The sequence below is a fragment of the Punctularia strigosozonata genome (assembly GCF_000264995.1).
Source record: "Punctularia strigosozonata HHB-11173 SS5 unplaced genomic scaffold PUNSTscaffold_1, whole genome shotgun sequence".
NCBI lineage: Eukaryota > Fungi > Basidiomycota > Agaricomycetes > Corticiales > Punctulariaceae > Punctularia > Punctularia strigosozonata.
Window position 1 is genome coordinate 4,464,292 of NW_006767433.1, and position 24,933 is coordinate 4,489,224.

The 24,933-nt window shown below is 55.2% G+C and overlaps 10 protein-coding genes and 1 non-coding gene across 11 annotated transcripts; 6 read left to right on the top strand and 5 right to left on the bottom strand.

Moving 5' to 3' along the window:
- Window positions 1-1,037: 1,037 nt before the first annotated feature.
- On the bottom strand, window positions 1,038-2,841 carry PUNSTDRAFT_118096 (uncharacterized protein). Its single transcript, XM_007379538.1, has 5 exons — window positions 2,293-2,841; window positions 2,154-2,239; window positions 1,946-2,092; window positions 1,650-1,758; window positions 1,038-1,356 (listed from the first exon to the last, which is right to left on the bottom strand). The coding sequence occupies exons 1-5, from the start codon at window positions 2,806-2,808 to the stop codon at window positions 1,219-1,221; spliced, it is 996 nt and encodes a 331-aa protein (XP_007379600.1). The 5' UTR covers window positions 2,809-2,841; the 3' UTR covers window positions 1,038-1,218.
- Window positions 2,842-2,932: 91 nt separating this feature from the next.
- Window positions 2,933-4,350, top strand: PUNSTDRAFT_49384 (p-nitrophenyl phosphatase; the record flags this gene model as incomplete). Its single annotated transcript, XM_007379539.1, has 7 exons — window positions 2,933-3,094; window positions 3,154-3,245; window positions 3,304-3,450; window positions 3,510-3,678; window positions 3,733-3,880; window positions 3,936-4,039; window positions 4,118-4,350. Coding segments are annotated over 7 exons (926 nt in total), but the record flags the coding sequence as incomplete, so codon positions are not given.
- A 2-nt stretch (window positions 4,351-4,352) lies between these two features.
- Window positions 4,353-6,893, bottom strand: PUNSTDRAFT_130308 (uncharacterized protein; the record flags this gene model as incomplete). Its single annotated transcript, XM_007379540.1, has 10 exons — window positions 4,353-5,216; window positions 5,275-5,359; window positions 5,480-5,520; window positions 5,573-5,592; window positions 5,647-5,711; window positions 5,806-6,031; window positions 6,086-6,219; window positions 6,271-6,393; window positions 6,445-6,542; window positions 6,606-6,893. 10 exons carry the CDS (start codon window positions 6,891-6,893, stop codon window positions 4,353-4,355), a joined length of 1,944 nt encoding a protein of 647 aa, XP_007379602.1.
- A 405-nt stretch (window positions 6,894-7,298) lies between these two features.
- Window positions 7,299-7,398, top strand: PUNSTDRAFT_t8. Its single transcript has one exon. It is a non-coding gene; the product is annotated as a tRNA-Met (tRNA).
- An 803-nt stretch (window positions 7,399-8,201) lies between these two features.
- On the top strand, window positions 8,202-12,292 carry PUNSTDRAFT_96714 (uncharacterized protein). Its single transcript, XM_007379541.1, has 19 exons — window positions 8,202-8,546; window positions 8,604-8,756; window positions 8,813-8,911; window positions 8,963-9,092; window positions 9,155-9,383; window positions 9,438-9,507; window positions 9,558-9,680; window positions 9,744-9,819; window positions 9,882-9,954; window positions 10,011-10,052; window positions 10,102-10,250; window positions 10,324-10,497; window positions 10,561-10,835; window positions 10,886-10,898; window positions 10,949-11,005; window positions 11,063-11,212; window positions 11,262-11,557; window positions 11,610-11,790; window positions 11,846-12,292. The coding sequence occupies exons 1-19, from the start codon at window positions 8,219-8,221 to the stop codon at window positions 12,225-12,227; spliced, it is 3,000 nt and encodes a 999-aa protein (XP_007379603.1). The 5' UTR covers window positions 8,202-8,218; the 3' UTR covers window positions 12,228-12,292.
- A 285-nt stretch (window positions 12,293-12,577) lies between these two features.
- PUNSTDRAFT_49386 (uncharacterized protein) lies at window positions 12,578-13,941 on the bottom strand. The gene is made up of 4 exons (XM_007379542.1): window positions 13,394-13,941; window positions 13,112-13,342; window positions 12,829-13,059; window positions 12,578-12,773 (listed from the first exon to the last, which is right to left on the bottom strand). Exons 1-4 carry the CDS (start codon window positions 13,412-13,414, stop codon window positions 12,585-12,587), a joined length of 672 nt encoding a protein of 223 aa, XP_007379604.1. The 5' UTR covers window positions 13,415-13,941; the 3' UTR covers window positions 12,578-12,584.
- A 334-nt stretch (window positions 13,942-14,275) lies between these two features.
- On the bottom strand, window positions 14,276-16,126 carry PUNSTDRAFT_96717 (serine palmitoyltransferase; the record flags this gene model as incomplete). Its single annotated transcript, XM_007379543.1, has 5 exons — window positions 15,817-16,126; window positions 15,479-15,752; window positions 14,871-15,421; window positions 14,609-14,815; window positions 14,276-14,533 (listed from the first exon to the last, which is right to left on the bottom strand). Exons 1-5 carry the CDS (start codon window positions 16,066-16,068, stop codon window positions 14,276-14,278), a joined length of 1,542 nt encoding a protein of 513 aa, XP_007379605.1. The 5' UTR covers window positions 16,069-16,126.
- Window positions 16,127-16,283: 157 nt separating this feature from the next.
- Window positions 16,284-19,485, top strand: PUNSTDRAFT_49389 (uncharacterized protein). Its single transcript, XM_007379544.1, has 2 exons — window positions 16,284-16,440; window positions 16,500-19,485. The coding sequence occupies exons 1-2, from the start codon at window positions 16,360-16,362 to the stop codon at window positions 19,119-19,121; spliced, it is 2,703 nt and encodes a 900-aa protein (XP_007379606.1). The 5' UTR covers window positions 16,284-16,359; the 3' UTR covers window positions 19,122-19,485.
- On the bottom strand, window positions 19,471-21,583 carry PUNSTDRAFT_124124 (uncharacterized protein; the record flags this gene model as incomplete). The annotated part of the gene is made up of 20 exons (XM_007379545.1): window positions 21,488-21,583; window positions 21,402-21,435; window positions 21,321-21,345; window positions 21,217-21,270; window positions 21,151-21,164; window positions 21,070-21,098; window positions 20,994-21,019; window positions 20,883-20,936; window positions 20,813-20,830; window positions 20,708-20,759; window positions 20,614-20,654; window positions 20,536-20,560; window positions 20,462-20,473; window positions 20,388-20,403; window positions 20,293-20,332; window positions 20,139-20,242; window positions 19,996-20,083; window positions 19,882-19,939; window positions 19,686-19,825; window positions 19,471-19,629 (listed from the first exon to the last, which is right to left on the bottom strand). Exons 1-20 carry the CDS (start codon window positions 21,522-21,524, stop codon window positions 19,471-19,473), a joined length of 1,026 nt encoding a protein of 341 aa, XP_007379607.1. The 5' UTR covers window positions 21,525-21,583.
- Window positions 21,584-22,395: 812 nt separating this feature from the next.
- On the top strand, window positions 22,396-23,627 carry PUNSTDRAFT_140919 (S-adenosyl-L-methionine dependent methyltransferase; the record flags this gene model as incomplete). Its single annotated transcript, XM_007379546.1, has 3 exons — window positions 22,396-22,924; window positions 22,983-23,116; window positions 23,178-23,627. The coding sequence occupies 3 exons, from the start codon at window positions 22,396-22,398 to the stop codon at window positions 23,235-23,237; spliced, it is 723 nt and encodes a 240-aa protein (XP_007379608.1). The 3' UTR covers window positions 23,238-23,627.
- Window positions 23,628-24,034: 407 nt separating this feature from the next.
- PUNSTDRAFT_140920 (uncharacterized protein) lies at window positions 24,035-24,884 on the top strand. Its single transcript, XM_007379547.1, has 4 exons — window positions 24,035-24,176; window positions 24,235-24,358; window positions 24,418-24,609; window positions 24,666-24,884. Exons 1-4 carry the CDS (start codon window positions 24,116-24,118, stop codon window positions 24,760-24,762), a joined length of 474 nt encoding a protein of 157 aa, XP_007379609.1. The 5' UTR covers window positions 24,035-24,115; the 3' UTR covers window positions 24,763-24,884.
- Window positions 24,885-24,933: the final 49 nt, after the last annotated feature.

The following is a 24,933-nucleotide window of genomic DNA, read 5'->3' on the forward strand; positions in this document are numbered from 1 at the left end:
TACAAGGCTCAATGACGGTCCCGTAAGCGTGTGGAGAAGATGTCCCCCTCCGCTTACAGTGGGAAGGGGTAGTTCCGATACGGAGAGATCGAAAGCTTCGCTGTTCTGGGTTGCGCTTGAACAGCGGGTCAGACCGACCCACTATTGATGAAGCAAAACGGAGCGAAGCATTGGTGAGTATGATAGTAAGCATGCATGACATGCACCAGAGGAGGCTATGAGTTATGGTAATGGCGGAACGTACTGAGTATGTCATCGGTAGCCGCGCGCATCCTCCAACTTGGAGACCCCTAGAACGGCCTCTGCGGGACGGCCAGTACCGGTCGCTTCATTTGGGAACAGCTTTACGCATGTCGCGCACCTCATGGGATGTAATCTACGGTTCTGATAGCGTCCGCCCAAGCGGTTGGTGTGCGCGCGAGGGTCACATTGATTCGATGGGTTAGAAGGACGCCCCCCGACGTCTCTGAGCGACGGTATACTGACACCGATTCCGTCGTATCAGACTGCGTAAGAGCGTGAATGGTCAGACGCTGGAGGAGTACCAGTCAACGATTCCGTACCACTGAGCGAACGGCGTGAGAGTCCGCACTCGTCGTCGGTTTCTTGCCACTGGAGAAGCGAGCGATCGACAGTGCAAGGACTCGCGTAGAAGTGCTGTCACACAACGTGTGGCTGAAGGGAAGCACGCATTGGAGCACCCAGGAACCTCCACGTCAAGGCAGAGCCAAGAAGGAAGTCCGACATCCTGGATAGCCCGAGCTGGGACGAGCGTGCCTTTGTTTGGACGCATCCTCGAGCTCCGCCAGCGACTGCGAGCCCGGGGCGTCGGCGATGCTCCCACTCATTCAATCACCTGCGGAGATGAACATGGGCGCGATGGCGCGACGGGTGCTCCCGGTCACCGTCCGACTTCCGCGGTGGAGGTCTAGGAGGGCAAGATAGGACCTCGGCCAGGGATCAATGCGGTGTCGGATTGAACACACCGAGACGATCAACGCCGGATATCGAGTATCGTCCTTGCAGACTGCTTTACGACACTTCGCGGTCGGAGGCGCTGGTGGTGGTCACAGTCGTCCGAGTGCATGACGTCTTTGTTCCAAACATTGCAATCCAATGCGGACGGCCAGGACTGATCCAGGCAGGCAGCGATAACGGTAGCATGTTTTGCCAACAGCGAAACTCTATAGACCGAACTAGAGATGCTAAGGAGGATCGTCATTGGCTTCGCTTGGCTTGCACCCTCCTGCCCTGATCCTGCTCGGCCAGAAAGTGCAGAGAGTTCACCGACAAGGCTGCAAGCATACCGGCGACATACCCTAGCAGTGTGCCGTAGGCGGGCGGAAGGGGGTACGCCTGATACGTCACAGAGCAGAAAGGCGAGGAAGCCGCCAAAGACGGCACATGCGACGTTTTCGAGTGCAAGGTGCCAATAGGTGGCAGTTGACGCACGACAGCGTCGTCAATAGGTGGCAGAGCCGAAATCGGGGCGTGAGATACGGAATCAGACGCGCAACGGTCCGAGATGTCGCGATGAATGATGAATCAGATGCAACGGGCACATCGATGGTGGAGAGATGCCAGAAAAGCATGTTGACAGTATTGAGTCCAGAAGAGCTATGCCTCGAGGGAAATTTCGGAAAACTTACCTGCCACGGGCGATCCCAATCCAGGGCGAGCGGTACAACGGCCGCCCAGCATCCTACCGCTGCGCCAATAGCAGGGTATACCAGCGTACGTTCGATTGGGTTACGTGGTCTGAAGGGAAAAACTATGTCAGTGAAGGGCTGCGACAGAGAAGGCGGTCAGAAAACGAGTCGACGGCGTCGCTTCAAATGTCATTGACGGATTATATGCTTGCTTACGTCAAGCCGAGGAACCACGGGTTAAATTGGTAGAAAATCCGCGAGCGACGGGGAAAAAGGCAGCCTCGGAAAACACTTACGAAAGTTCCGCAAAAAGTCGAACCCAGTTGAAGCGCTTGACTAAAGACTGGGGGTTTGATGGTATAGGAGAGCCAATTGTATAGGCGGCGGGGAATGCGGCGAGAAGAGAGAACAACAACGAGAGGAGGAAAGTATGTAAAAGATGACTACAGACAAGATGTGGTTAGAGAAGCCATGACTCTGGCCGGAAGCAGAGAAGATGCATGCCTCGTCATAGGAGCGCCGAATAGGACGATGACAACGAAGAACAGCGCGGAGCATGCAAGAGTTGCTACCCACGCGTCATATAACGCCTGCAGAAACATCTTTAGTGGAAACAGACAGGGTGGAAGCGAGGAACGCGTACAGTGATCGTTGCTGTGTTCCACCGTTGGTTCTTTCTGTCCACCTTTTCCTCGTCGCTCTCGACTTCCCCCTTATACTCCAGAGCCCACTGCCTGATCCATCCGCCCCACCATGCTTGCAATATCCCAGCCCCAACACACAGCCAAAGGAGAGTAAGCGCAGGGTGAGATGTCAGAGACGTGAAGAACGGGTGCTCCGGACGATCTGCGCTCCGCGTCTGTGATTGTGCTCGGACGTCTACCCCTAGAGCGGTCCAAAGTGGCCGAAGACCCGGTAGGAAAGTCGTCCGAGGAAGAAAGAGAGCCGAGAAAGACAGCAAAGATGTATGGACGCCCACAATGGACGTGTAACGCGCCAAAGGAAAGAAGGACGGGCTGGGAGCAGGAGGTTGTCTGCCTGACCCGGACTGGCTAGCTGCAGGACCGTTTCCGCCTGCGGTTTCGGTTGCGACCTCTTGGAGAGTCTTCCCTTCCAGCAATTCGGAGAACTTGACTACCTTCTTCTTCTTGCTAGGCATGTCGATACGGTCGTGTTGGATGCCAGACGCGCCGTGACGGGCCCGTGGCTGAAATGTCGGGCGCTTATTTATTACTCGTCAGTGTTACGGGCGCCTCTTCCTTTTCATCCTTGATCTTGGCTTATCATGTCCTCGGAAGCGTTCACGAGGCTCACCGCTCCATCAGACTATGCCCAGCTTTTGGAGAAGTACGATACTTGGCTCTTCGACTGTGATGGCGTGCTGTGGACAGGCGATCGCCTTATAGACGGCGCCAAGGAAGTGTTGGGCATTCTCCGCAAGCACAGTGCGGCATATCCAGCCAGTATCTCGTCCGCGATGACTGACGCTTTATGGGGAAGGAAGAGAAGAGTGTCATATTTGTGACCAACAACGCAACCAAGTCAAGAAAGAACTACAAGAAGAAGTTCGATAGTCTCGGGATCGAGGCTTACGTTGTGCGCCCCCTTCGTTGATTACCTGCCTCTCGGATGTGCCGCTAACGTGGAGACGTAGGACGAGGTCTTTGGCTCAGCTTACGCCTCTGCTGTGTACCTTTCTTCGGTCATGAAGCTTCCCAAGGATAAGAAGGTCTACGTGATTGGCCAGAAGGGTTTGGAGGAAGAACTAGACGAGGAGGGAATCGCACATATCGGTGGGACCGTGTGTACCTCTTTTTGTACGAGGGTAGGACAGATCAATGACCGCCCTTCTGTCGAAAGGATCCTGCGGATCAAGTCATTGGGCCCTTCTCTCTTCACGACTTCGAGCCCGACCGCTCGGTCGGTGCCGTGCTCTGTGGCTTGGATACGGGCATCAACTACAGGAAGCTCTCCAAGGCATTCTGGTACCTGACTCAAAATCCCGACTGTCAGGACTGCCCCTTCATAGGTACGTCGTCGTCATTCAGACTTTACGCCCATAGGTAATCACGTACTACTTCAGTCACCAACGAGGATTCGACATATCCCTCCGAAGGCGGGCTTTTGCCAGGCGCTGGCGCTATTAGTGCACCCCTCCGTTTTGCGGTAGGTCGGGACCCAATCGCTGTTGGAAAACCTGCCAAGACAATGCTCGATTGCATCAAGGCGAAGTGAGCTGGCCATGTAAATAGCGTGCTGGAAATCCCTGACTAAGTGCGCTCATAGGCATGATTTTGATCCTAAGCGTACGCTCATGGTTGGCGATCGCTTGAACACGGATATACTTTTTGGTCAAGCTGGCGGGCTATCTACACTGCTTGTTCTCACTGGTAAGTCGTACCTACTCTGCCTATAAACAGACGCGATGTATCGTCATCATGTCATGTCATACTAACGTTCATCCTCAGGTATTACGCGCGATGGCGATATCACCGGGCCTAACGCGTCCTCGATAGTTCCTGACTACGTCACATCATCGCTGGGAGATTTGCGAGTGTTAGGCAATCCCTGAACTATGTGAACCAACACAAGAGTACACTGTTGAAAGGCCTCTTGAATGATCGACTTCCAGAGGTCAAGAAATGAAGCTTTCCCATAGATTCGATGTTCTGTCCACTGTACGTATGCAACACTCACGCGCTACTATGGGTTGTGAAGTGAAAGCAGTACAATCCTGTCGTTATCACGCCGGATGATGCCTAATTTCTCAGCTGTGTGGAAAAAGCGACCTGGTGGTTTGGCCACAGCATCGTGTTTCTCCAGTTGCTCCAGGACGGCCGAGCGAGTAGGCCTCACATTTCCTGTGCGCCGCAAGTCTTGCATCACAAGGACCAGTGGTCCGTACCGACCAAGTTCCACCCATGTGTCTCCCATCTCGCCGCCCGACCGGACGAGGAAAAGGCGAAACGCATCGTGAACATGATCTTCGATGGTTTGTCCATCGAATGGGTCTTCATGAAGCTCGCGCAAGCGAGCTTCGACGTTGGGAAGAAGGAATGAACCGACGTTCTCTATCCGTCGTTGCTCGAGGAATGAGAGGAGGGCATGGAACCTTTGATGGCTCGCCTTCACGGTGGTTGGGGCAGTGTTGATGATTCCGAACCCCACCGCCGAGGACGATGCGCTGGCGGACACAGCGATACTGCCTTCGTCCTCGGAGGGGTCGGGAAGATCTTCCACGCTTACTTCCTCAGGGACGAGTTTGACAAGTGCTGGTGTGGATACTTCCCTCGGTTCGAACGCCTGCGCAATGTCCTGCGGACCTTGGAACACTGCCCGGAGGGAGGAACTCCGCGCAGCAAGCACCGTTTTGTCTCCATCGCGCGTAACTCGTTGTCGCGACTGGACAAGAATGTAACCTCTTCCAAGCGGAACTAAGGACTGGGAGGTTGCGGGAGCATCTATATCTCGGCCCCACCACTCAGACGTTACGTCCCAGTGGGATTGCCTGCAACCGACATCCGCAGGCGCAAAGAGCATGGCCTGCCCCGTGCGAAGGGTGATGATCTATGGCAGAAACTAAGTCAGTATCGCATACGCTACTGTAATCATTTGTGATGCTTACTTTATCGAACCAGGGCTGTCGCATATCCCCGTCAGGTGTAGGCATGTGCCTCAAAAGATGATCAAACCACACGGGCGATTGAAACCTGTGCGCGATTACGAAAGAGCACAAGCTCAGGAGCCTCGAAGGAATCACTGTTGGTTCTTGCGTAGACATCAAAACACGAGTTCCACGATAACGCTGCTGTCCGGCGAGTGTCACTAACGTATCAGTGAACCGGCAAGGAACGCCGTTGTCTGGCAAATACTGAGGCGGAGTTAGCAATATCGCCCGCGTAGTCAGTTTAGAGATTGTATACCTGGTGCGCTTCGTCGAGCACTGAAAAATGATGCATGTCAGCAGAGGGTGACGGCCCTACAGGGACAATCTCACCCACGAGCTTCCCGCCTCTCTCAATCGTCTCTGTATCAAAGAGACCCAATATCATGTCGAAGAAGCTGCAAGCAGACGAGGCGATCATACGAGGTGAAGACAAGCGGTGATGACGTCGTTATTGCCCATTCATGAACGGCGCTCCACTGAATGGCATACTCGACGATAGTCGAATGGCCAGGTCGAAAATGACGCTTGACATGATTCTCCACGTTGCCATCCTTCATACACATGTCAAGCATATCCAATCGTTGCTGCAGTGCAAACTTCTGCGCAGCAGTTAACCGACTGGCATCGAGTCGTCTGCGAAACGTGTGATAGTCGAATGAATCCATGTCACAAAGAATCGACATGACGGGTTCCAAGTAAGAGCCCGGCAAAGATACTATGAGCAATGCTGTTCAACAAACAGATGAGTGGTGTGGATGAATGAACCAACTGTTGCCCGGGTTTACGTTCATGATTGCGAGCAAGCCCTCGCGGCTGATATCCTCTGGCGCAAAATGGAGTGCCTCAACAATCACATTAGGCTCCTCGGCGTAAAGCTCCGTCATAATACTGAGAGAGGAGGGACTGTATAAGATGTCAGACAACAAGCAACACAACGGGCACGTGGATCCGTACAGGACAAGCACAGTGACATTCGGTGGGTTGACGCCTTGACCACGAACGTCATCCAGCCAAGCTAGATGGGCGAGCTCACAGGGCTTGCTGTTCCCATCCCATCCTGTCGAATCGAAATAAAAGCTGTGGCGATGTCAAGGGGGGTGCTGCGATGTTGGACAAGGCTCAGCTCACACTAGAGCACTCAGGGGGGATGGGATCGCGCCGAGTCTATGGTCTGCGATGAGACATGACTCGAGAAGAACAGCAGTGGAATGGCTCTTCCCTCTGCCCTACGAGGAGAGGAACACAGAATACTGTCATTTATAGCGGTGAAAAGAACAGCCTGGATTCACCTGAGCGCCACAAACCACCGCGCTGAAGGAAGTGCCGGAATTGACAAATACTTTGCGGGATTTCGGGATTTTCGGGAACCCGGCGAAGTCTTGTTCGATAATCCTCCCGTAGTAAGCTCGCTGAGAAAAGATGCGGTCACCGGCTACAGAAAGCGCATCCTCAGTGAGAATGGGAGCCATTTGCAAAGAATGCTCGGCGAAGGTGGCATTCTCGTCATGGAGCGCGTCGGTGAATAGGTCACGGTTTGATTCTACCTCGTACACGAGGGGATCTAGGTGGCATTGCATGGTGAGATGGGGGAACGGGAGGTGGATGATACGAGACAAGGAAGCAACGAACTCGTTTACCTTTATAAACGGAGACAGACTAGGCAGTGGATACACCGCTGAAGGTGCTGTCCGCGAAGAAGTAACACGCACATAGCTCTTGAATAGCCCATTGCCGAGATTACAGCTCTTCGAACTGGACTCATCGGCCTCGGCCCTCGAGGCAGGTCATGCAGTTCACACATATGGCACTCCGGAGATGATCATCCTCGTACTTGGCCGATTCCATACCAAAACGCAGGATGACGGAAATCCTCAATGCAGGCGCCGTGCAATATTTCGCACGTGGAGATCGTCGTGTTCCATGGAACCGGTCGATGCGCTAATCGGAGGGAACTAGAAGGGGTATTTGCTTTGGAGAAATGTGCTTGCTTGGCTCAGCTGGTTAGAGCGCCGGTCTCATATGTTATGAGCAAGCCTGTCTTGTGCAATCCGGAGATCACCAGTTCGATCCTGGTAGCGAGCATTGTTTTTCCGTCTGCGCCCGATTTTCTACCGGCGCCCGCACTTCGACTCGATCTGTCATGTGCGCTCGACTGAGCTCGACTGGGAGGTTGGATACAAAACCGGCTGATACAGGGCTTCGTCCTGTGGACGGCCGCAGGGCCAACTCGGGATATTAGTGCGACGACGCGACTTTTGACCTGACCGTGCACACTGGCATCCGACATCTAGCCGGCCCGGCCTCTCCGATCTGTGGACGCTCCCGCAGAAGGTATCCGACCTAGCAGCCTCGGGATGCTGGTGAACATGTACCCAACATACCCCCCCATTATCCGGGGTTCTGCTCGACTCCAAATACTTCAGACCTTCAAGCCGTGTGTGTACCCGTCTGGACTTCATTGTCAGGTTGATAAGGGCTGCACCACATGATGGGCAACTTACCGAGGTGATCAGTCTTACGCGCCGCCGTTACATTCATTCATTCCGTCGCAGCGAAAAGATGAACGCACGTCGCCCATGCCTCAAGCATCCTGTACTTCTCCACCTCCGTTCTCCCGCCAAGACGTCAGGGAACCTATTCAAACGTGCTCCCGGCGGCACGTTTCTCTCATCTGGATCTCGTCCCAACATCTTCTGGAGGGTGCGTCGGGGCATGTCGTCGTCCCGAAGATCTTCCGTCGCTCGTAGTGGTCATGCGTCCTTGCACCCGTGATGCGTCATGTCCTGGCCCCGACGGACCGACAAGCCCTCTGCAATAGTTTGCACCTGACGCGCAATACAGTACTTATATCCGGAGACGCGTCCTCGAAGACGCGATAGTGCACCACCGAGTGCTGGCCAACATGTTGCGTCTAGTCGCTAGCGTGGCGTTCGCCACATTGGCATCGCTGCCTTCCATTCGAGCTCTGGGTCAAAGCGGTTGCGTTTCGTTTTCATCATCGGGCTCGCACTTCTCGGTTGTTTCTGGTGGCAAAGCGGCACCGATAATCTTGTCAGACGACGAGTGGCCTGGTGTCCAACGTGCAGCGTTAGACTTCGCGTCAGATATACATGCTGTCACTGGCCACCGCCCATCTCTCTCGAACTTCACTGGAACTGCCTCCGGCACGCCCATCATCGTTGGCACATTGGGAAAATCAAGTTTGATCGACCAAGTGGTCAAAAACTCCGGTACGTCGACCAGATATGTTTGTTCATACGCCTCGGTAGAGAATCAATACCTGCTAGGTCTTGACGTCTCTTCGATCAACGGTACATGGGAGGCCTGGATTTCGAAAGTCGTGAAGAACCCGCTCGAAGGGGTGAACTCTGCGTTTGTGATCGTTGGCAGTGACAAACGCGCTAGCATCTATGGTTTGTACGACTTGAGCGAGCAATTCGGTGAGCCTACACTGCTTCTCTGATGGCTCTCGGACTCAGCTTTGTCTTTGATATAGGACAGTCACCATGGTATTACTGGGCAGACGTACCAGTATCCTCTCATTCGTCTCTCTTCGTTGATACTGCAGGCGGTTGCAGCAGCGGCTCACCATCCGGTAAGGATTCCTGTCCTGTGCTCTGCGATGATTACCTAATCTTGCTGCCAGTACAATACCGCGGCATCTTCTTGAACGACGAGCAACCTGCCCTACAGAACTGGGCCCAAGAAAAGTTTGCCTCCGCGGGCGTTGGGCCTCGTACCGGTAGTCCCTTCAACCACGTCTTCTACAGCAAGCTGTAAGCAGATTAAACTCTTCCATCTCTAGTCATCTCCATTCACCAGACTCTATACTCGCCAGCTTCGAGCTCATCCTCCGCCTAAAAGGGAACTACTTCTGGCCCGCGCAATGGAGCTCTGCATTCCAGATTGATGATCCCATCAACATGTTCACAGCCGACATGTATGGCATCGTAATGGGCACTAGCCATGAGGAACCCATGATGCGGTCCATCCCCGTGGAGTGGGACTTGTTCGGTGTTGGCCCATGGGATTATTCAACCAACCAACAATTCATATATAATTTCTGGGTGAGATATCAACCTCACGCGGCTCAGTATCTTACTCATTGTGGACAATTCTAGGTCAACTCCACGGAGCGTTCAGCACCATACGAATCGCTGTTCACTGTGGGCATGCGTGGAAATGGCGATTGTGAGTATATCTCACCATGCACCGCCTTTCCTGCTAATAGTGGAAGCCAGTGCCTCTTGGAGAAGGGCAGAACATACAACTCCTGGAGCAAGTCGTGGCTGATCAGCGCACTATATTATCAACTGTCTTCAACACGTCGGATGTGGCCCAAATCCCTCAGGTCTGGACCCTCTGTAAGTTCGTTTCAACAGGCAAGTCGCAATGATTCCCTCCGATGCTCACTCGATACAACACAGATAAAGAGGTTCAGGGCTACTACGAGGACGGCATGACTGTTCCTGACGACATATGCTTGATGTGGACGGATGACAAGTGCGTGTCGCTGTCGATGAAACGTCTCGTAATCGTAATTTGACAGCCAACATATATTCCAGCTGGGGAAACATTCGCCGATACCCGATCAACAACGAAACTGATAGATCTGGAGGTGCTGGCGTTTACTACCATGTAAGCTCCGATGACTCCTCATCTTGGCTCCCCATCTCAAAGCGCATCTCGTTCAGGTGGATTATGTTGGCAGCCCTCGCGACTACAAGTGGATACAAGTGGGTGACTTGTCCCTAAACTAAGTCAACTGACCGACGCATCCCTCAGAGCAGTCAAATATCCAAGATCTTCGAGCAAATGTCACTCGCTATCGAGAGAAATGCGACCCGCATCTGGATCCTCAACGTTGGCGATCTGAAGCCCTATGAAATGGATACTGAATTTTTCCTCGCGTATGGCTGGAACGCATCTAGATGGTGCGTTCGTTTGCTGTCAAAGATGATATCAAGAGTGCCTCCATCGCCCTTCGGTCGCTGATTACGAAATCAGGGATATCGCAAATATGGACACGTTCATGACTTCTTGGGCCCAGCGCGAATTCGACCTGAGCGCTGCAAAGGCGCAGGAAGTTGTCGACATTCTGTCAACCGTGAAGCGTTTCAACGCGAGGAGAAAACCCGAGCTCCTGAACTCTACCACTTACTCATTGATTGACTATCGCGAGTGCGTGCATATCACTCTTTATCGAGATGATAGCAATTCTAACGGGCACGTTCTCCGTAACAGAGCCGAGTCAGTTGCCGCAACCTGGGACAACCTCACCGCGCAATCCACTGCTATCTATAATTCGCTACCGTCCTCCGTTCAACCAGCGTTCTTTCAGCTTGTACATCATGAGGTGCTGGCGTCCGCGACAGTTGGGAAGATGTGGATCTCCGCTGGGATCAACAATATGCGCGCACAGCAGGCAAGGTTGAGCACCAACGACATGGCGGATACCGTGGAAGATTTGTTTGCTCAAGATTACGACCTTGAGCACGAATATCACACCATCCTCAATGGTAGGTATGCTCTATGTTCATCCTATCCTAGTGCTGATGCCTTTGCGCAGGAAAATGGGATCAGTGCGTGCGCCTCCGCTGCGATGATAACCACATTGACGCCTTTGCAACAGTATGATGGACCAGACCCATGTTATGTATTATTACTGGCAGCAACCCGACGCGAACACGTACGTTTGAAGTATGCACATCATAACGAGCGGCATGACATAACTTGACTATTGCAGTATGCCACCTATCACCAGGGTTCAATCGAAGAAGATGAACCTTGCCGGGGTTATGCGCATCACGCCCGAGGGTACCTATGGTACATGGCCAGGCGACAACAAGAACCAATGTGCTCAAGGCTACGGATGTCCCAATCCGACGATAACTCTGTACGTTCGTCAGTTGCAAGGCCCCGAACGTTCTTCATGTTAGGATTAGTGATACTTTCATGCCGTTCGGCAACAAATACATCGATGTCAGTGCCGGTGGTCCCGATTCTTTCAATTTTACAGCGACAACAAATGCCAGCTGGCTCAAGCTAAGCCCCTCATCCGGCTCGATCACGTCTACGAAGAATGAGCAGCGCGTATTCGCCTCTGTCGACTGGGACCAACTGGAGGACTCCACCGGCGAGGCGATTATCACGTTCAGCGCGACGAGCAAGACACAGAGCGCCTTGCAGGTACGGATGACTGTGCTGGCGAATCACACCAGCGTCCCTGCTGGCTTCAAAGGTGCGAGTTATCTGAAATCTCGGAAACAATGATCACTGAAAGAAGGGCGTAGGTTTTGTTGAGGGAGATGGTGGCATCTCCATGGAAGCGGCGCACGCAACCCGCAATACGTCGGTGGACGGGGTTACATGGACGACGATACCAAATTATGGGCGAACACTGTCAGGCGTGACACCCTGGCCACGCACGGGCGCGAACGGGCGCAATTTTTCCGCGGGCTCCGGACCCAGTTTGTCGGTATTTACACGCTCATGTGGCCCGCACCACGCTGAACGCACCGTGATGCAGGGAATATGACTTTTATAACTTCAACACGATCGGGGGATCCGGCAAGCTTTCTGTCACGACCCTAGTATCACCTTCGATGAACGCGAACGGTGACGACCGCCCTCTTTCGTTGGCCGTACAGTTAGACGACAGCGCGCCGCAAGCGACGAAGTTCATGCCGCTGGCAGCCGCGGGCGCCACCCCAGACGGGTGGGACGGACTGGACGGATTCGTCGCAAACAGCATCGTTCAGGTCAAAAACACGTTTACCGGGATCGCGCCGGGAGCGCACACGTTGAAGGTCTGGATGATTGAACCTGCGGTGGTGGTTCAAAAGCTGGTCATCGACACTGGCAACGTGCGGCCAAGTTACCTCGGTCCACCCGAGAGCACGATCATCTGAGAATGTACGAGACATGTTAATGTGTATTTCCGTGAAGCCCCTTATTCCAGTTCTTTGTGACCGACCCAATATGAGGACGCCGACTCGCTTGAACTTAGCTACCAGACCCTTGATCCTGAGATCACATGCAATCACGACTGAGTGTCCGCCCATTGTATCTGAGGTTATCGGTAATACGTAACGGGGATGGCTTGTCAGATCTATATGCCGCGTGAAGCCATTTCGAGTGCTTGAATACAGCCATAACACGAAGGCGCGTTATAAGGCGCACACTTGCTATTTGGATACCATACGACCGCATCAAACGGGTCGCCATCCTCCTCATAGAATCCACACCCAATATACATTAGCACACGCTTACATCGCATTCTGCGACCCTTTCGCCTTCAATGTATTTTCGTGTCTGGCAAAAGCCTGCTTTGTGAGGAACAAATCCAAAGGAGTGATATCACCGGAGCCTTCGGATGTGCCCGCCCTACGGAGCTCAGCCTCCAACCAGTTGTCGCGTTGTTGTATATCTGAGCAGCACACGGAATCGATATCCGCCTGAACCACCGGTATTAGTATCGGACATACTGTACCCACGATGGACGGGACGGACCTGATCGTTGATTCCCAGAGCCCACAGCGCAGGACGCACACGCTGCACCGACTTGAGAGGTTGCTTTATGAGCAGCGTGACTACAGGATCGGCTGCATTTTCCGGGGAAGCTTGTTCACGCTGTGCATTTGAAGAGCCCGGTAGGCGCTCTGCGCGATGCTGATCGCGTACCTGGTTCGCAGTCGAGGGTTGCGTCGCCACAACTAATGATGCCCATTCAGGCGTGTCCTCCTTTTGTCCGAGTATCAGTCAATGGTCGTCAATAACTCGTACACGAGAGTACCATGTTGATTCGCGTTGGTGAAGTCTGATTGGGCCTCATGGTCCCTTCGTCGTCGGTGTCACCGGAAAGGTCGATGAAGTTTTCGCCCGTGCGTTGTTCGTGTGCCTGTGGCACGGTCCGCAGTCTTGGCCATTCCGTCTGGGTTACATGCACTCTGAGATACTCCTCGATGTACTCTCGGAGTGGCCAGAGATCCTGGAAAAGCCTGAAAAACGGATATTTACGACACACCTAAGATTGGGATTTGTTCTGGGCAACGATTCACGGGCTTGTGCTACTCACTGCTTCGACCAGACGATGCATGGTGGCTTGAGGCTGCCTCCGGAAAGTCGTTCCCGGCACCAGGTATCGTTGAATCAATTTTCTAATGTGATACTCGGTGGAGTAAGTCAGGAGGACGTAGCGCACGGTCAACTACTAGTACTGCACTCACCTTGATGCGTGACCATTGCTCGGCGCTTAAGGTCGCCCCTACAGCACCCATCCTGACGAGCAGCGAGTTCGGCCCCGACTTCGTTCGCGGAAACGGCTTGATCAGGTCGGACATCGAGTACGGTAAGCAAGCTCAGAGTCGAGCAACAAGTCGGAGCCCCCGAGCGAGGCGTGGATGGGTCATCGGACGGAGAGCTCATTTATGTATACGCGCGATATGGTGATGACGATATGGAATGCGGCCTCCTTCGCAGTCCATGGATGCTATCTTGCATGGTTCTCGCTTCTAGTTTGAACGTGGCAGTCAGCAGGCCCTCTCGAAAGTTTCGAATTTCCGCAGCAGATGTCATAGGCGTGGAGTATGAGACATGAATGCCGACAAGTTGAGTGCTATCGCGTCCTCCATTCCAACCCGTGGGCAACGTCGGAAGAACGTGTAGAGCGCAAGGTGTTGGGGGAGAGACGAATGGCGGCGTTCACATTAGCGCCCATATAGATGCGCAGTTGGGCTGCGGGTCAGCTCAGACTTGACCGCTTCTCGAGCATTGCGATGTTGCTCATACTTACCAGGTGACGCCCTTAGAACGGAGAAACGTCGCGGTGTCGAGAATATAGTAGTGACGGCCTTTTAGAGTAAGTAGGCGTGCCCACCATCTAGCGATTATCGTCAAAGCTAAGGTACACATCCCACTCCAAAACAATAAAATCCGAGATCCCGTCCAATACAATCGTCTATCGCCTCCTCCCTAACACCTTGATAGCCGCCGCCTTGACTAGGTTCGCGGCCTTCTCGCATTCCTTCCTCGTCAACGCCGCGGTGATCGCCAGTCTGATCGACGGGCGTGCGTCAACCATCTCCTGTCCACGCAGGCGCTTGGCTCTGGTGATGAGCACGCCCTGCGCAAGCGCCTCGTCCACGATCTCCTGCAGCAGCCGCTCCTCGAGCGCGACGTCGAACGACGGCGCGGGGGTGGGTACGATCGACGTCGGCTTCGAGTGGCTGTGACCGTGCGCGCGCGGCGCGTCGGCTGCGGGGATAGAAAGAGAGTTGGAGGCGCCGCGGACATAAAGGTGGATGATGGGCGAGGCCGGGTGCGAGGGGATGACCAAACAGTCGACACGGTCCAGGATGGCGCGCACGGCCCGGATGTTCTCTTGCAGCGTGGAGAGGATGGAGGGCGAGTTGCGGAGAATATTGATGGACTCGGAGGCGGAGACTGCGAGTAGACCGGGCATGGAGGCGGAGAAGACATAGCTTGTCGCGTTGGCACGCTAAATTAGTGGGGTCGTTAGCTGCGAAACACAAACAGGATACGAAGCGGCGGACCTGATGATCGGAAGCAATGCGCGAGCCAGCGCAGAAACCACCGGAGCCACCAAGACCCTTGGAGAGGTCAACCACGAGCATCTCTACCTGAGATGCGGGAACATTGTACAGCTCGGTCAATCCACGGCCAGTGCGCCCGAGGGTGCCGAAAGAGAAGCTCTCGTCGAGGATGAGGCGGTACTTGTAGCGGTATTTCAGCTCGATGAGCTTGGGCAGATCAACCATACTACCGTCCTTCTCGAACACGCCTTCGGAGACGATGAAACGGCGGGTGAGCGGGAGCTTGCGCTTCTTGTGCTCGCGGTCAACAGCTTGAAGGACCTCCTCGAGAGAATTGAGATCGTTGTGGTCGTACCAACGCACGGTGGAGCGCGACATCCGAATGCCGAGCTGAATGGGGAAAGAGACGCCTCGATCAGCGATGATGACGTCGCCGCGCTTGGCAAAGGCTGGGATGACAGAGGAGATGGTCGAGAAACCCTGCGAGTAGAGAATGGCGGATTCGGTCCCGAGGAATTCGGCAACGTCGCGCTCAAAGTCCATATGAACGTCTGGATGGTGTAGTTAGTACCGGTAACGAATTCCGGTGGAGGTGAGCGAAGACGTACCCAAAGTACCGTAAAAGCCACAAGGACCGCAGGAACCCAAACCGTACTTGCGAAGGGTTTCGACTGCCCTTTGCTTGATCTCTTCGTTTCCAGCCAGACCGGTGAAGTTGAATGCACTGAGGTTCAGCACATTCTTGCCTGTGGACGCGAGTTTCGGCTTCGGACCCTGTGCGCCGACGATGACGGGCACATTGTCGAGGAAGGATTGCTCCTCCTCGTTGAGGCTTTCGCATAGCGGTTCCGGAGCCCACTCGTCCACGAGCTCGTCGATTTCCTGCAGCAAACGAACGCGGATAAGCACAGCGAGAGACGCGATAGGAAGACAGTGCCTAACGGACCTTGTCGCTGAACTGGATGAAATGCTTGCCGCTCTCCTCACCCCTAGTACGCGACTGTAGCAGCGTGCGAATAGCAAAGATGATGAGGATGATTTCAAGCAGCGTCCGGCCGGGGTCGTTCTGGTGCGAGGACCTGACGTAGCGCGCCACGACGGCCGAGCCGGGTATTTTGTAGAACGTCGACTCGGCAACATGCAGCGAGTGCGTGAGGAAGGCGAGCAACGGCTCGAGAGTGGTGCTTGTGCTGTCCATCGTCGTCCTCAACGGCAGCGGCGGCCAGGTCTGGTTGGGGAAAGACGGCGGCGACCAGGGGAGGAAGCGGCGCAGCAGACCGGCAACGATTTGCATATAAATATCTGTATGATAGCCTTATCAGTCAAATGTATGCTGTCAACAAAGCTTGATTATTCCGATCCCAGTCGCGATCAACGCGCTGCACGTTCCGTTCAACCTCAAGCACGGCCTCGACGGCCTCTCCCGTCGGCGACGATGGCGTCGGCACACGTTCCATCCCACAGGAATACGATGTCGATGTCGGGCAACATGGGCTCACCGCAGCAGCCGACAACGAGACAGCAACGCCGTATGACCGTGCCTGCCCCGCCGCCTCAATCACTCGATCTCGTGAGTGTCCTCAACGCGTTTGTCGACGTGTTCATGCCCGTTCATGTCACCATGCGTAGCCTGAAGCTGTGTACGGACACCCTGGCCATTCGTCCAACAACTCTCGGCCGCCCTCTCCCCTCCGGAACGGAGTCTCTGCCGACGATCTGCGGAGACAACACGACGAGGACGATGAGTCCGAAGACGGTTCTGATCAGGACGAAGATGACGACGTGCACCGACACTGGGGTCAACGTGCACAGTCGCCGACACCCTCGATGTCGCAGCTCGCGGCGACCTTCGCGCAACGCCTCAACACCGCCGTCACGGGTCGCATCAGCAGCCCATCTCCCTCCCCCATGGCCGCCCCAGGATCCCCCTCACGCAAGCTCACGGATGCAGAGCTCGAAGCGGAGGCAGAGCGCGAGCGCGACAGGAGTCGGCGGGAGGCCGAGCGCATTATGTTACTGGAGGCTGAAGAGCGCCGCCTCGTCGAGGAGCGCGTGCGCCAGATGATGGAGTCTGGTCGCCGCTCACCCATCGCGAACGGCTCCAGCCTTCCGCCGCCACCGACGCGCTCGCAATCAACGCCCAACCCCCCTTCGCCCGCCTCCTCGGACAAGGGCGTAGGTGGCTGGTGGAATGCGGCGAAGCAGCGCCTCACTCCTACCAAGGAGCCTCTCACGCCGGCGCAGCAGATCATTCAAGAGACAAAGCAACGAGACAAGGAGCGGAAGAAAGCCGAGAAGGCAGAACGGAAGTCGAAGAGTAGGGAGCGCGGACGCAGCACCAGTCGGACACCCGACCCTGAATGGCCCGCCAAACCTGATACGAAACGGGAAGACCCTGCGTTCTTGCGACTCGCTGAAAGCGCGAGCCCTCCGAGCACGCCACCTCGCGGCCCTGGCATTTCCGAAAGTCCCACCACCCGTTCTGCGCCTTCACGTGTCCCTGCTCCTCAATTCAATCCTCCTCCCGCAGTATCTGACGCGCCCGTCTCTTCGTCCCTTACCCCTCCGCGCCCGCAGTTTTCCTCGCAAGCTCAGCCGCCTCAATCAAACTCTCTGCCGCCGTCTCTCTTCGGCTCACCCTCACGCAACTCCGAATCCTCGCCTCGTGCAGACAAGGAACAGCCACCCTTATATGCTCAATTTGATCAACGCGGGACGCTTGATGTGCACGGCACACTGCTTGTCGTTGCCAAGCGCTTCGAGAAGTTGGAAAAATGGACTGTAGGGCATGTGCGAGCCCTCGAGGAGCGCATGAGTGACGTCGAGAAGTGGCTAGTCGACAAGGAGAGGGAGAAGGAGGAAGCCGAAGCTCGTGAATCGCAGCTCAAGGAACAGCAGTCTCGCGAGCAAGACGGTGCGAGCCGTGAGAACGAGCGCGACCAAGACAGTGTTACCAATTCGTTCGCATCCAACCCGTCCGGTTCGGGCAACGGCGAACGGATTGAGTTCCTGGAACACGAGTTGGGCGACCTCCGGGACGAAATGGCGGAGCTGCAGGGACGCATTGGGGAAATCGGACGGGAGATGGCCCGCCTCGCGACACTCCCCGGCAATCTCAGCAATATTTCTTCCCGCGACTCGATTGAGCTTGGACGCGCTCCGTCCACCGCTTCATCGCTCGCAGTGCGGTCCATTGATCCCAAGGCAGTCGCCACACCCGTTAGGCGGGTGAGCACCCCGAGTTCGTCGAAGTTTGGAGATAGCACGAGCCCGCCTGCGAGGGCTCATGGGGTCGTGCGTTCAGGATCGCGGACTCGCTTGCCTTATCCGACTGGCGACTATGCCAGCCCGCCTGAGTCAGCGCTGGGCGGCGCATTCTCCCCGCCCAGTTCGCCACCGCAAACGCAATCGTATGGATCGACGAATCGAAGCAACGTGTCCGGCTTGCCCTCGGTCACCAGCGACGCGTTTGGCAAGAGTCCGCTGTCTACAGGCCTACCACCGCCTAGTGCGCCTGCATTGAGGTCTACGAGTACGAGCCCGAACGTGAGTCCGACGCCACGGAAGCGATATACGGTCGCATTGGGCGGGCCACTGCGACCTCCTGAGGCAGAACGGGAACTGCCGGCCAATCAAGCGCCGGTAGCCACGGCCTACTTTTCGTCCTCGCCTGCCGTAACTCCGACCGAGCTCGATTATACAAGCGCGAGCGATGCCGATGCATCCGGCGACGACGAGTCTGTCTTCAATCCTACGGGGGCAGGCAGGCACAAGAAGGCCCGAGATGCCGAGCGAGCAGAAGAGGAGGACGAGTTCCAAGAGGAAACGATCGGCAAATCGCTGGGCAGGACGCTCCCCATCCAGCTGAAACACAAAGCTTCCAACGGGAGCTTCGAACCTTCACCCTCGCCATCGCCTTCGAGCAACCTTGCGCGCGGGAGGACGAAGCCACGCCCGCAGTCGAGCTACGCTGGTTTCTCCTACTCGTCCGTCTCGTCGCAGTCGACGACGTCGCTCAATTCGACTGGCTCTGCATCCGTCGCGCCGCTGAAGGTGCGCTTGCGGTCGCGCTCGACGGCGGGCTCGAGCGATCCCAAGTTTGTGGATCCTTACGAGGCAAGGAAGCAGGAAAAGGAGGGAATGAAGGGCGTGAAAGAGGAGAAGGCGCCCAAGGTGGCGGCTGGCAAGCCGAGGCCACCCGTAGGGCAGCTGGTTGCTTTCTTCGACGGAGGCGAACGAAAAGAGGTTTGATTGGCCTTCTGCTTGAGGACGTGCAGGCAATATATATTTCATTCTTGCTGACCTTATAATCTGACATTTTTGACCTGGGTGTAGGAGACGGCTTTTGCTTGTGCTTGTGTTAACGACGGTTCACGATATTCCCCATGATCTCCCACCATCTTGCTTCGCGTACATACCTTTCTTCGAATGTGCAAGAGGCCCTGGCATACGGTATTTACGGATTTTTGCAACGATCATAATAGCGTTTTTGCATTCAGCGCACGCGTATGCGTACACTATACAACGTGACAGAGCCATTACTTATAAATTACCCTGGATCAGCGTACAACAACCGGGAAGTCCTTCAAGAACCCGCAGCTCAAACGTCCGAGTCTCGCCTCGCGCTGATATCAGTATCCGTGCGGGAGAATTTCAGCTCGGAGTCGACGCCGGGTATAGAGTAGATGTCATGCATCTGCTCGGTGCTGATGTGGACCTCGGGGCCCTTGCGCCCGGAGGCGGGCGTGCGTGGTACGTTCTATGACCGTCGCGGACTTAGTTCCCTGATCTCCGCGGGCGGCGGGGTCAGCGTACCGATGTTTGCGCCGAGGTATCGAGGGTTCGCGTGCGGAAGGAGGGCATGGAGAGCGTGTTCGAGTCTTCGGTGTTGGCGGTATCCCGTTCGCGGAGTCCTTCTCGGGCGATTAAGGTCGCAAGGAAGGAATTGGCGTACACTGTGGAAGAGCATTAGGAAGTCCGCGGAATAAAGACAGCCCGTTTGGAAGCATACGCTTTCCAATGACAAAGTCTATGGCGAGGAACCAGAGCGTGTGGGACTTGAGATCGAGCTACGGCGAAATGATCAACCGTTTGACGACCATGCAAGGAGGATATGATCACGAACTGTGATGAGCTCGGCCGTCGCAGTGAAGGACGTGAGCAAGCAACGGTTGACGGCGTATACGATGAGGGTGTGGATGATATTGTTCGACCTGTGAGCGCGAATGTCAGTGCGTCCTCCGGCTAGCCGGCTGAAGCAGACCGTACCTCCGGAAACCCGTGCGGCGATTGTAGAGAAGGACACAGAGACACGCGGCAATTGACACGTCTGCTGCAACCGTTATCACGGCAAAAGGGAGCGCAGAGGTATTCTGTGCGTGATCGATCAGTGACGTCCTACCAAGGGACCCTCTGCACTCACAATGATCTCCTGTATACGGACAAAGTCTCTGCGTTTGAACCTGGATGGAACGATGTCAGATGAGGATGCATGATAGAAATCCGGTGCCAGCATACACGCCGATGAACGTCGCTATGGTACGATGCGTGAGTGGAGCGGAAGGAGACTGCAAAGCCAGAAATTCACATACCGAGACCAAAGGCTATTCAGATCCCCAGAAGTTGGCATCAGCTGAAAGTTCCCCGAGAGCTCGTCACAACTGACCGAAATGAGCGAGAACGAGAAGTATCTACAAAACTGTCATCGAACGGCTTGATTTGAAGACCCTCACTTCATACTCACTATGGGTACCACAAGCCACCACCTCCATCTCGGACTCGCCACTACATGATGATTTTCAGGCGGGTATCTTCCGAGAACGGGGGGAGTTCCCTACCGATGTAAATACGCTTAACGAAGAACGCTTGCACCAGGACAGATATCACGAGCTAGGGGACAGTCAGACGCCCGACTTTGAGAGAACGTTGGTTAGCGGACATACATTCACCAAGATGGATATCTGTGGTTTTTTGAGATACACACTCCTGGTCCGAAGTAAGTTGACTTCTTACAAAGGTTCCATTAGTCCCAACAAGCAATGCCAGCGGATTTGCGAAGTTGGTGACCTGTGTGATGCCGTCGTGAGATGGAGGTAACGAGGCAACAAGCGCACACGCGCGCACCAAATAATGGTACATCGCTTGGCAGACTAAGGAACCACATGAGACCATGTGCCGTGGACGAAATCAAAGGACTAACTGAGAGCGACATGGGCGGTATCAAGAGCCCTGTCCATGGATCAGTCGATACTTCTTGGTTTCGCTGCCTGATGATACCCACCACACGGCGCCAACCTGAACGTATCGTCAGCGTGAATCCTGTCGGTCGTTGAAAATACTGCCTTACCAGGAACTTGAGGCCAAAGCTATCTTTCGGAAACCGCGAGTAGTAAAGGTAGGTCTGGCTCATAAGGTCAACAATGTCCGGAACATTTACAGTATTGCACTCACTTGCAGTGTCGTCAACCCGTACAGCCTATGAAACGATTGAGTTACGGGTTCAATTTGAATATCAGCGGAACCAAAACAGACATTGCAGAGATCATAGCCCCGATGTAGGCGGCACCTGCCATCCATCATCAGTTGCAGTCTAGACAGTAACGCCACCGGCGTCATACCGAAGGTGTCGTCGAGCGAAAGCTGGAAGGTAGCCATGATCGCCTGCTGGGATGGGTCCGAGTGGTAGCTGTTAAAGGGCAACAACGAGCGTAAGGTCTGCACCTCAGAAAACGACGGATGTTAGCCGGTCTCGTCTTTATTACATCTCTACGAAGCCGTGCGCGGCTTCGTGGGTACTTGATGGACCGATCTGATTCATCTGAAGCGGGATCAGCTTCCGCGTCGGGCCGGGCCGAGTTACGGGACGGCGTGAGCTTTGTGGCGGTATCTTATCACGCCCAGGTCCGTCGCATCGTGTGTACATGCTTTCCGCACAAAGTGCAGCAGCAGCGCGTCTCGCCCCAACGGAGAATGCTTCATCCCACCTTCGCTGCCTCGGATGATAGATGGTAGCGGATACGTGGGCGCATGCGCATGGCGGTGAATGGCAGGCGGGAGCGATAGTGTGCCTGTTGCCTCCTCTTGTTCACAGAATGCGGAAGCATCAGATTCGGACGCCAAGTATAGGTGACGTCTCTGGGAGGACGACTGGAGGAAGTTCCGGAGTCAGCCAGAGCCACCCCCCTGTAGTGCCAAGTTGAATGATGCGAATGCAAGGAGATGCGAGGTTACGCCGGAGACTCATGAAAGCCAAATGCCAGTGTGATACTGATGACCACCGCGTGCGCGGGGTGAGCTGAATCTCCTGCAACAAGTCTATGAAGCAGGCTCAACGCAACACCTCGCAACACCCGCGGCGAGAACTGTGCCTAATAAGGAGGAACACGTCCGTCAGTCGGCTTCCGTTTCCCTCCCGATTGTTCCGGCAAGCAAGACAGATGGCCTCGACGGTCCCATAGCTGACGATGTGCTTGCCTCTCCCGCCCACGACACCACCACCTTCGTAGCCAGGTTCTTCAGTGAAGAGATGCCCGGTGTTACCGATCCCTCCGCGTCCGTCTACTCCCTCCCGCTGGTCCTCGCCTTTATCTACGAGTTCTGGGTGCTCCGAGTGTCCAACAGCTTTGCCTGGCATTGCCCGACCTCATCCGTCCTCCTCCCCTTCTTCCAAGCCCATCTCACCAAACAACCCGCCTCAGCGCACCTGGACGCCGGCGTCGGCACGGGCTTCTACCCCGCCCGCGGCCTAGCGTCGACCACAGACGTCCCAGGCTCGCTCACGCTGCTCGACCTCAATCCGGACACGCTCGAGTCCGCCTCCCGCGCTGTCAAGTCTCGCGGCTACACTGGGGAGATCCAGAAGAAGGCACAGAGCGTGTTCGACCCCGTCCCGGCTGAGATGCGGGCCAAGTTTGCGTCCATATCACTGTTCTACTTGTTGCATTGTCTACCAGGCGCGTTCCCGGAGAAGGCGACGCGGGTCGCGGAGGCGTTGGCTCCTGCACTAGCACCCGGACCGTCAAGCGTGCTCTACGGTGCGACTATCCTCGGCAAGGGTGCGTGACACGTGTTTCACAATATTTCTTCAGAATCAACTCATTCGGCGTATGGCAGGCGTCAGACACAACTGGCTAGGGAACTGGCTGATGAATGCGTATAACAAGCGGTCCATATTCGGCAACGCTCGGGACAGCGCAGACGGCCTCCGGGAAGGTCTGCAAGTTGTCTTCCGCGATGTAGATGTTCAGGTGCGATGGCGCTAGAAGCCATTCGATTTATGATCTAGGCGCTGACCCTTCGAACCTTCAGGTTGTCGGTCGCGTCGCGCTTTTTGTTTGCAGAAAGCCAAGGGCAGAGTACACGGCATGAGCTGCTGCGAGCCGTGGAAGGCGATGAGAGCGATAGAATAATCGATGCCCGGGAACGCAGTCACGCCTCTGTCAATACGAGGGAAACGATTTCCCATCTGTGGGTGACGAGTGGACAACGAGTTCGGCGATCTATCAACAACCGTCGCCGTCTCCCGATTCGCGTGCGCAACGCTAGCGGTACATGCAAGCCTATCACGGGGATTGAATGTGGAAAAAGGCGACCCCCCGGAAGATGCCGAGTGCATCGCGGCAGCTGCGGCTTACGTCTTGCCTCGAATTTCTCAGGCAACATTGTTTAGTATCGCAACCTTGGCATGTATCTTAACCCTTCTCCGAGCACAGCAAGTTTATGTCGATGCCTGTTCTTCCCGAATGTCGCGATCAGCGCTCGCAGAGTAGAATCGTAACATGGGAGGATCACCTCAGGTCACGGAGCTCGCAGTCTCAGACGACGCAGCAACGTCCATCAACGTTGCCGTCGTCAACTACCAGCTTCTCACCACCATTTCAAACGTTCAACCCGAACGTTCCATGTACCGGCTGCAGACCGGCTGCAGACTGGACGCTGGTATCCTCAGAAGACCCTCAGAAGGCGAGAGTACCACACTCCGTCTTGACTACTCGCCAGCGTGAATCATGTTCGTCTCTACGACACGCCATCGTTCTCAACTACAGCGCGGTAATGGTCGTCCAACCGCAGCAAGGGGCTTGATCTTCTCTACTTCTGGCACCGCATTGCGGTCTGCGTATAAGAAGGTACTCTGCAATGCCGAAACCGTTAGACCTGGTGTCCTTCGAGTTGAACTCTACGCTGCTTTCGTCTTTCCGATCTATTTCCCCGTTTCGAGCTTCTTCCGCTTTCTTTGTTCCTGAACAATGCTCTTCAAATCCGTATTTGTTCTTTTCGCTGCTGCCGCAACGTTCGGCGTCAACGCTGGTGCGCCCAGTCTTTTCACCATTTTGATCCGATCGTGATCTGAACGATATTTCCATAGCGCCTCTCGAGGTTCGTCAGATCGGTAACCTCGAGTGCAACATCAACAGGTTCCAGATCGTGACCGATCTCTCGAGCGCGAAGACCGCGGTCGGCAAGCTCGGTGCCGCGGCACCCATCGCCTCGTCAGTACTCGATGAATGCCGACAAGGTTCTTCGTCTGATCGATAGGATGCTTTCACAGGAACACCACGGCTGCCGCCGCAGTGCAAGCAGTGACGGACGGCATCTCCGGAGCTCAAGGAGCCATCGGCGTCATTGGCAAGGCGCTGTTGAAGCTCCAGGCCGCGCCCGCAGAAGCCAGGGATCAAGTCCAGGGCAACCTCACGAGCGCCCAAAACGCCCTGGACAGCATTACGCCGGCGAGCGTTTCATCGTGCGTACGATGTAGCTTTGACTTTGTGTTAGGTTATCGACCATCTTCGCCTGTAGCAACGACACCTCGACGCTCGGCCTGCTCTCGGACGCACAGAGCAAGCTCAACGACGCCATCACCGCCGGCCTCAACGTGGTGGCGAACTGCAAGTAAAGCGCGAGAGCTAGTGACACTCGGACATTTCGTATCCAGGACAGTCATCTCCCCATTCAACTTCAGCGGTACTTCTCGATGTAGATCGGACGATTTGAAAGCAATGTAGCCATAGCCTCGACCCAGACTGATTGCCCGCGCGACAAATCTCACAGGTTTCGTGCCTTCTCC

Excerpts from the sequence above, each read along its gene's own strand:
- PUNSTDRAFT_49386 (XM_007379542.1), bottom strand. The coding sequence starts at position 13,414 with ATGCATCGTCTGGTCGAAGCA. Across the intron at positions 13,343-13,393 it reads TGCATCGTCTGGTCGAAGCA|GTGTGTCGTAAATATCCGTT; the intron begins GTGAGTAGCACA and ends TCCCAATCTTAG. Across the intron at positions 12,774-12,828 it reads CTCTGGGAATCAACGATCAG|GCGGATATCGATTCCGTGTG; the intron begins GTCCGTCCCGTC and ends CCGGTGGTTCAG.
- PUNSTDRAFT_118096 (XM_007379538.1), bottom strand. The coding sequence starts at position 2,808 with ATGCCTAGCAAGAAGAAGAAGGTAGTCAAGTTCTCCGAATTGCTGGAA. Across the intron at positions 1,759-1,945 it reads CGACTTTTTGCGGAACTTTC|ACCACGTAACCCAATCGAAC; the intron begins GTAAGTGTTTTC and ends TTTTCCCTTCAG. Across the intron at positions 1,357-1,649 it reads ATTGGGATCGCCCGTGGCAG|GCGTACCCCCTTCCGCCCGC; the intron begins GTAAGTTTTCCG and ends GTGACGTATCAG.
- PUNSTDRAFT_49389 (XM_007379544.1), top strand. The coding sequence starts at position 16,360 with ATGGGCTCACCGCAGCAGCCGACAACGAGACAGCAACGCCGTATGACC. Across the intron at positions 16,441-16,499 it reads CGCCTCAATCACTCGATCTC|CCTGAAGCTGTGTACGGACA; the intron begins GTGAGTGTCCTC and ends CACCATGCGTAG.
- PUNSTDRAFT_96714 (XM_007379541.1), top strand. The coding sequence starts at position 8,219 with ATGTTGCGTCTAGTCGCTAGCGTGGCGTTCGCCACATTGGCATCGCTG. Across the intron at positions 9,384-9,437 it reads AATTCATATATAATTTCTGG|GTCAACTCCACGGAGCGTTC; the intron begins GTGAGATATCAA and ends GGACAATTCTAG. Across the intron at positions 10,251-10,323 it reads GGCTGGAACGCATCTAGATG|GGATATCGCAAATATGGACA; the intron begins GTGCGTTCGTTT and ends TTACGAAATCAG.
- PUNSTDRAFT_140920 (XM_007379547.1), top strand. The coding sequence starts at position 24,116 with ATGCTCTTCAAATCCGTATTTGTTCTTTTCGCTGCTGCCGCAACGTTC. Across the intron at positions 24,359-24,417 it reads GCCGCGGCACCCATCGCCTC|GAACACCACGGCTGCCGCCG; the intron begins GTCAGTACTCGA and ends ATGCTTTCACAG. Across the intron at positions 24,610-24,665 it reads ACGCCGGCGAGCGTTTCATC|CAACGACACCTCGACGCTCG; the intron begins GTGCGTACGATG and ends CTTCGCCTGTAG.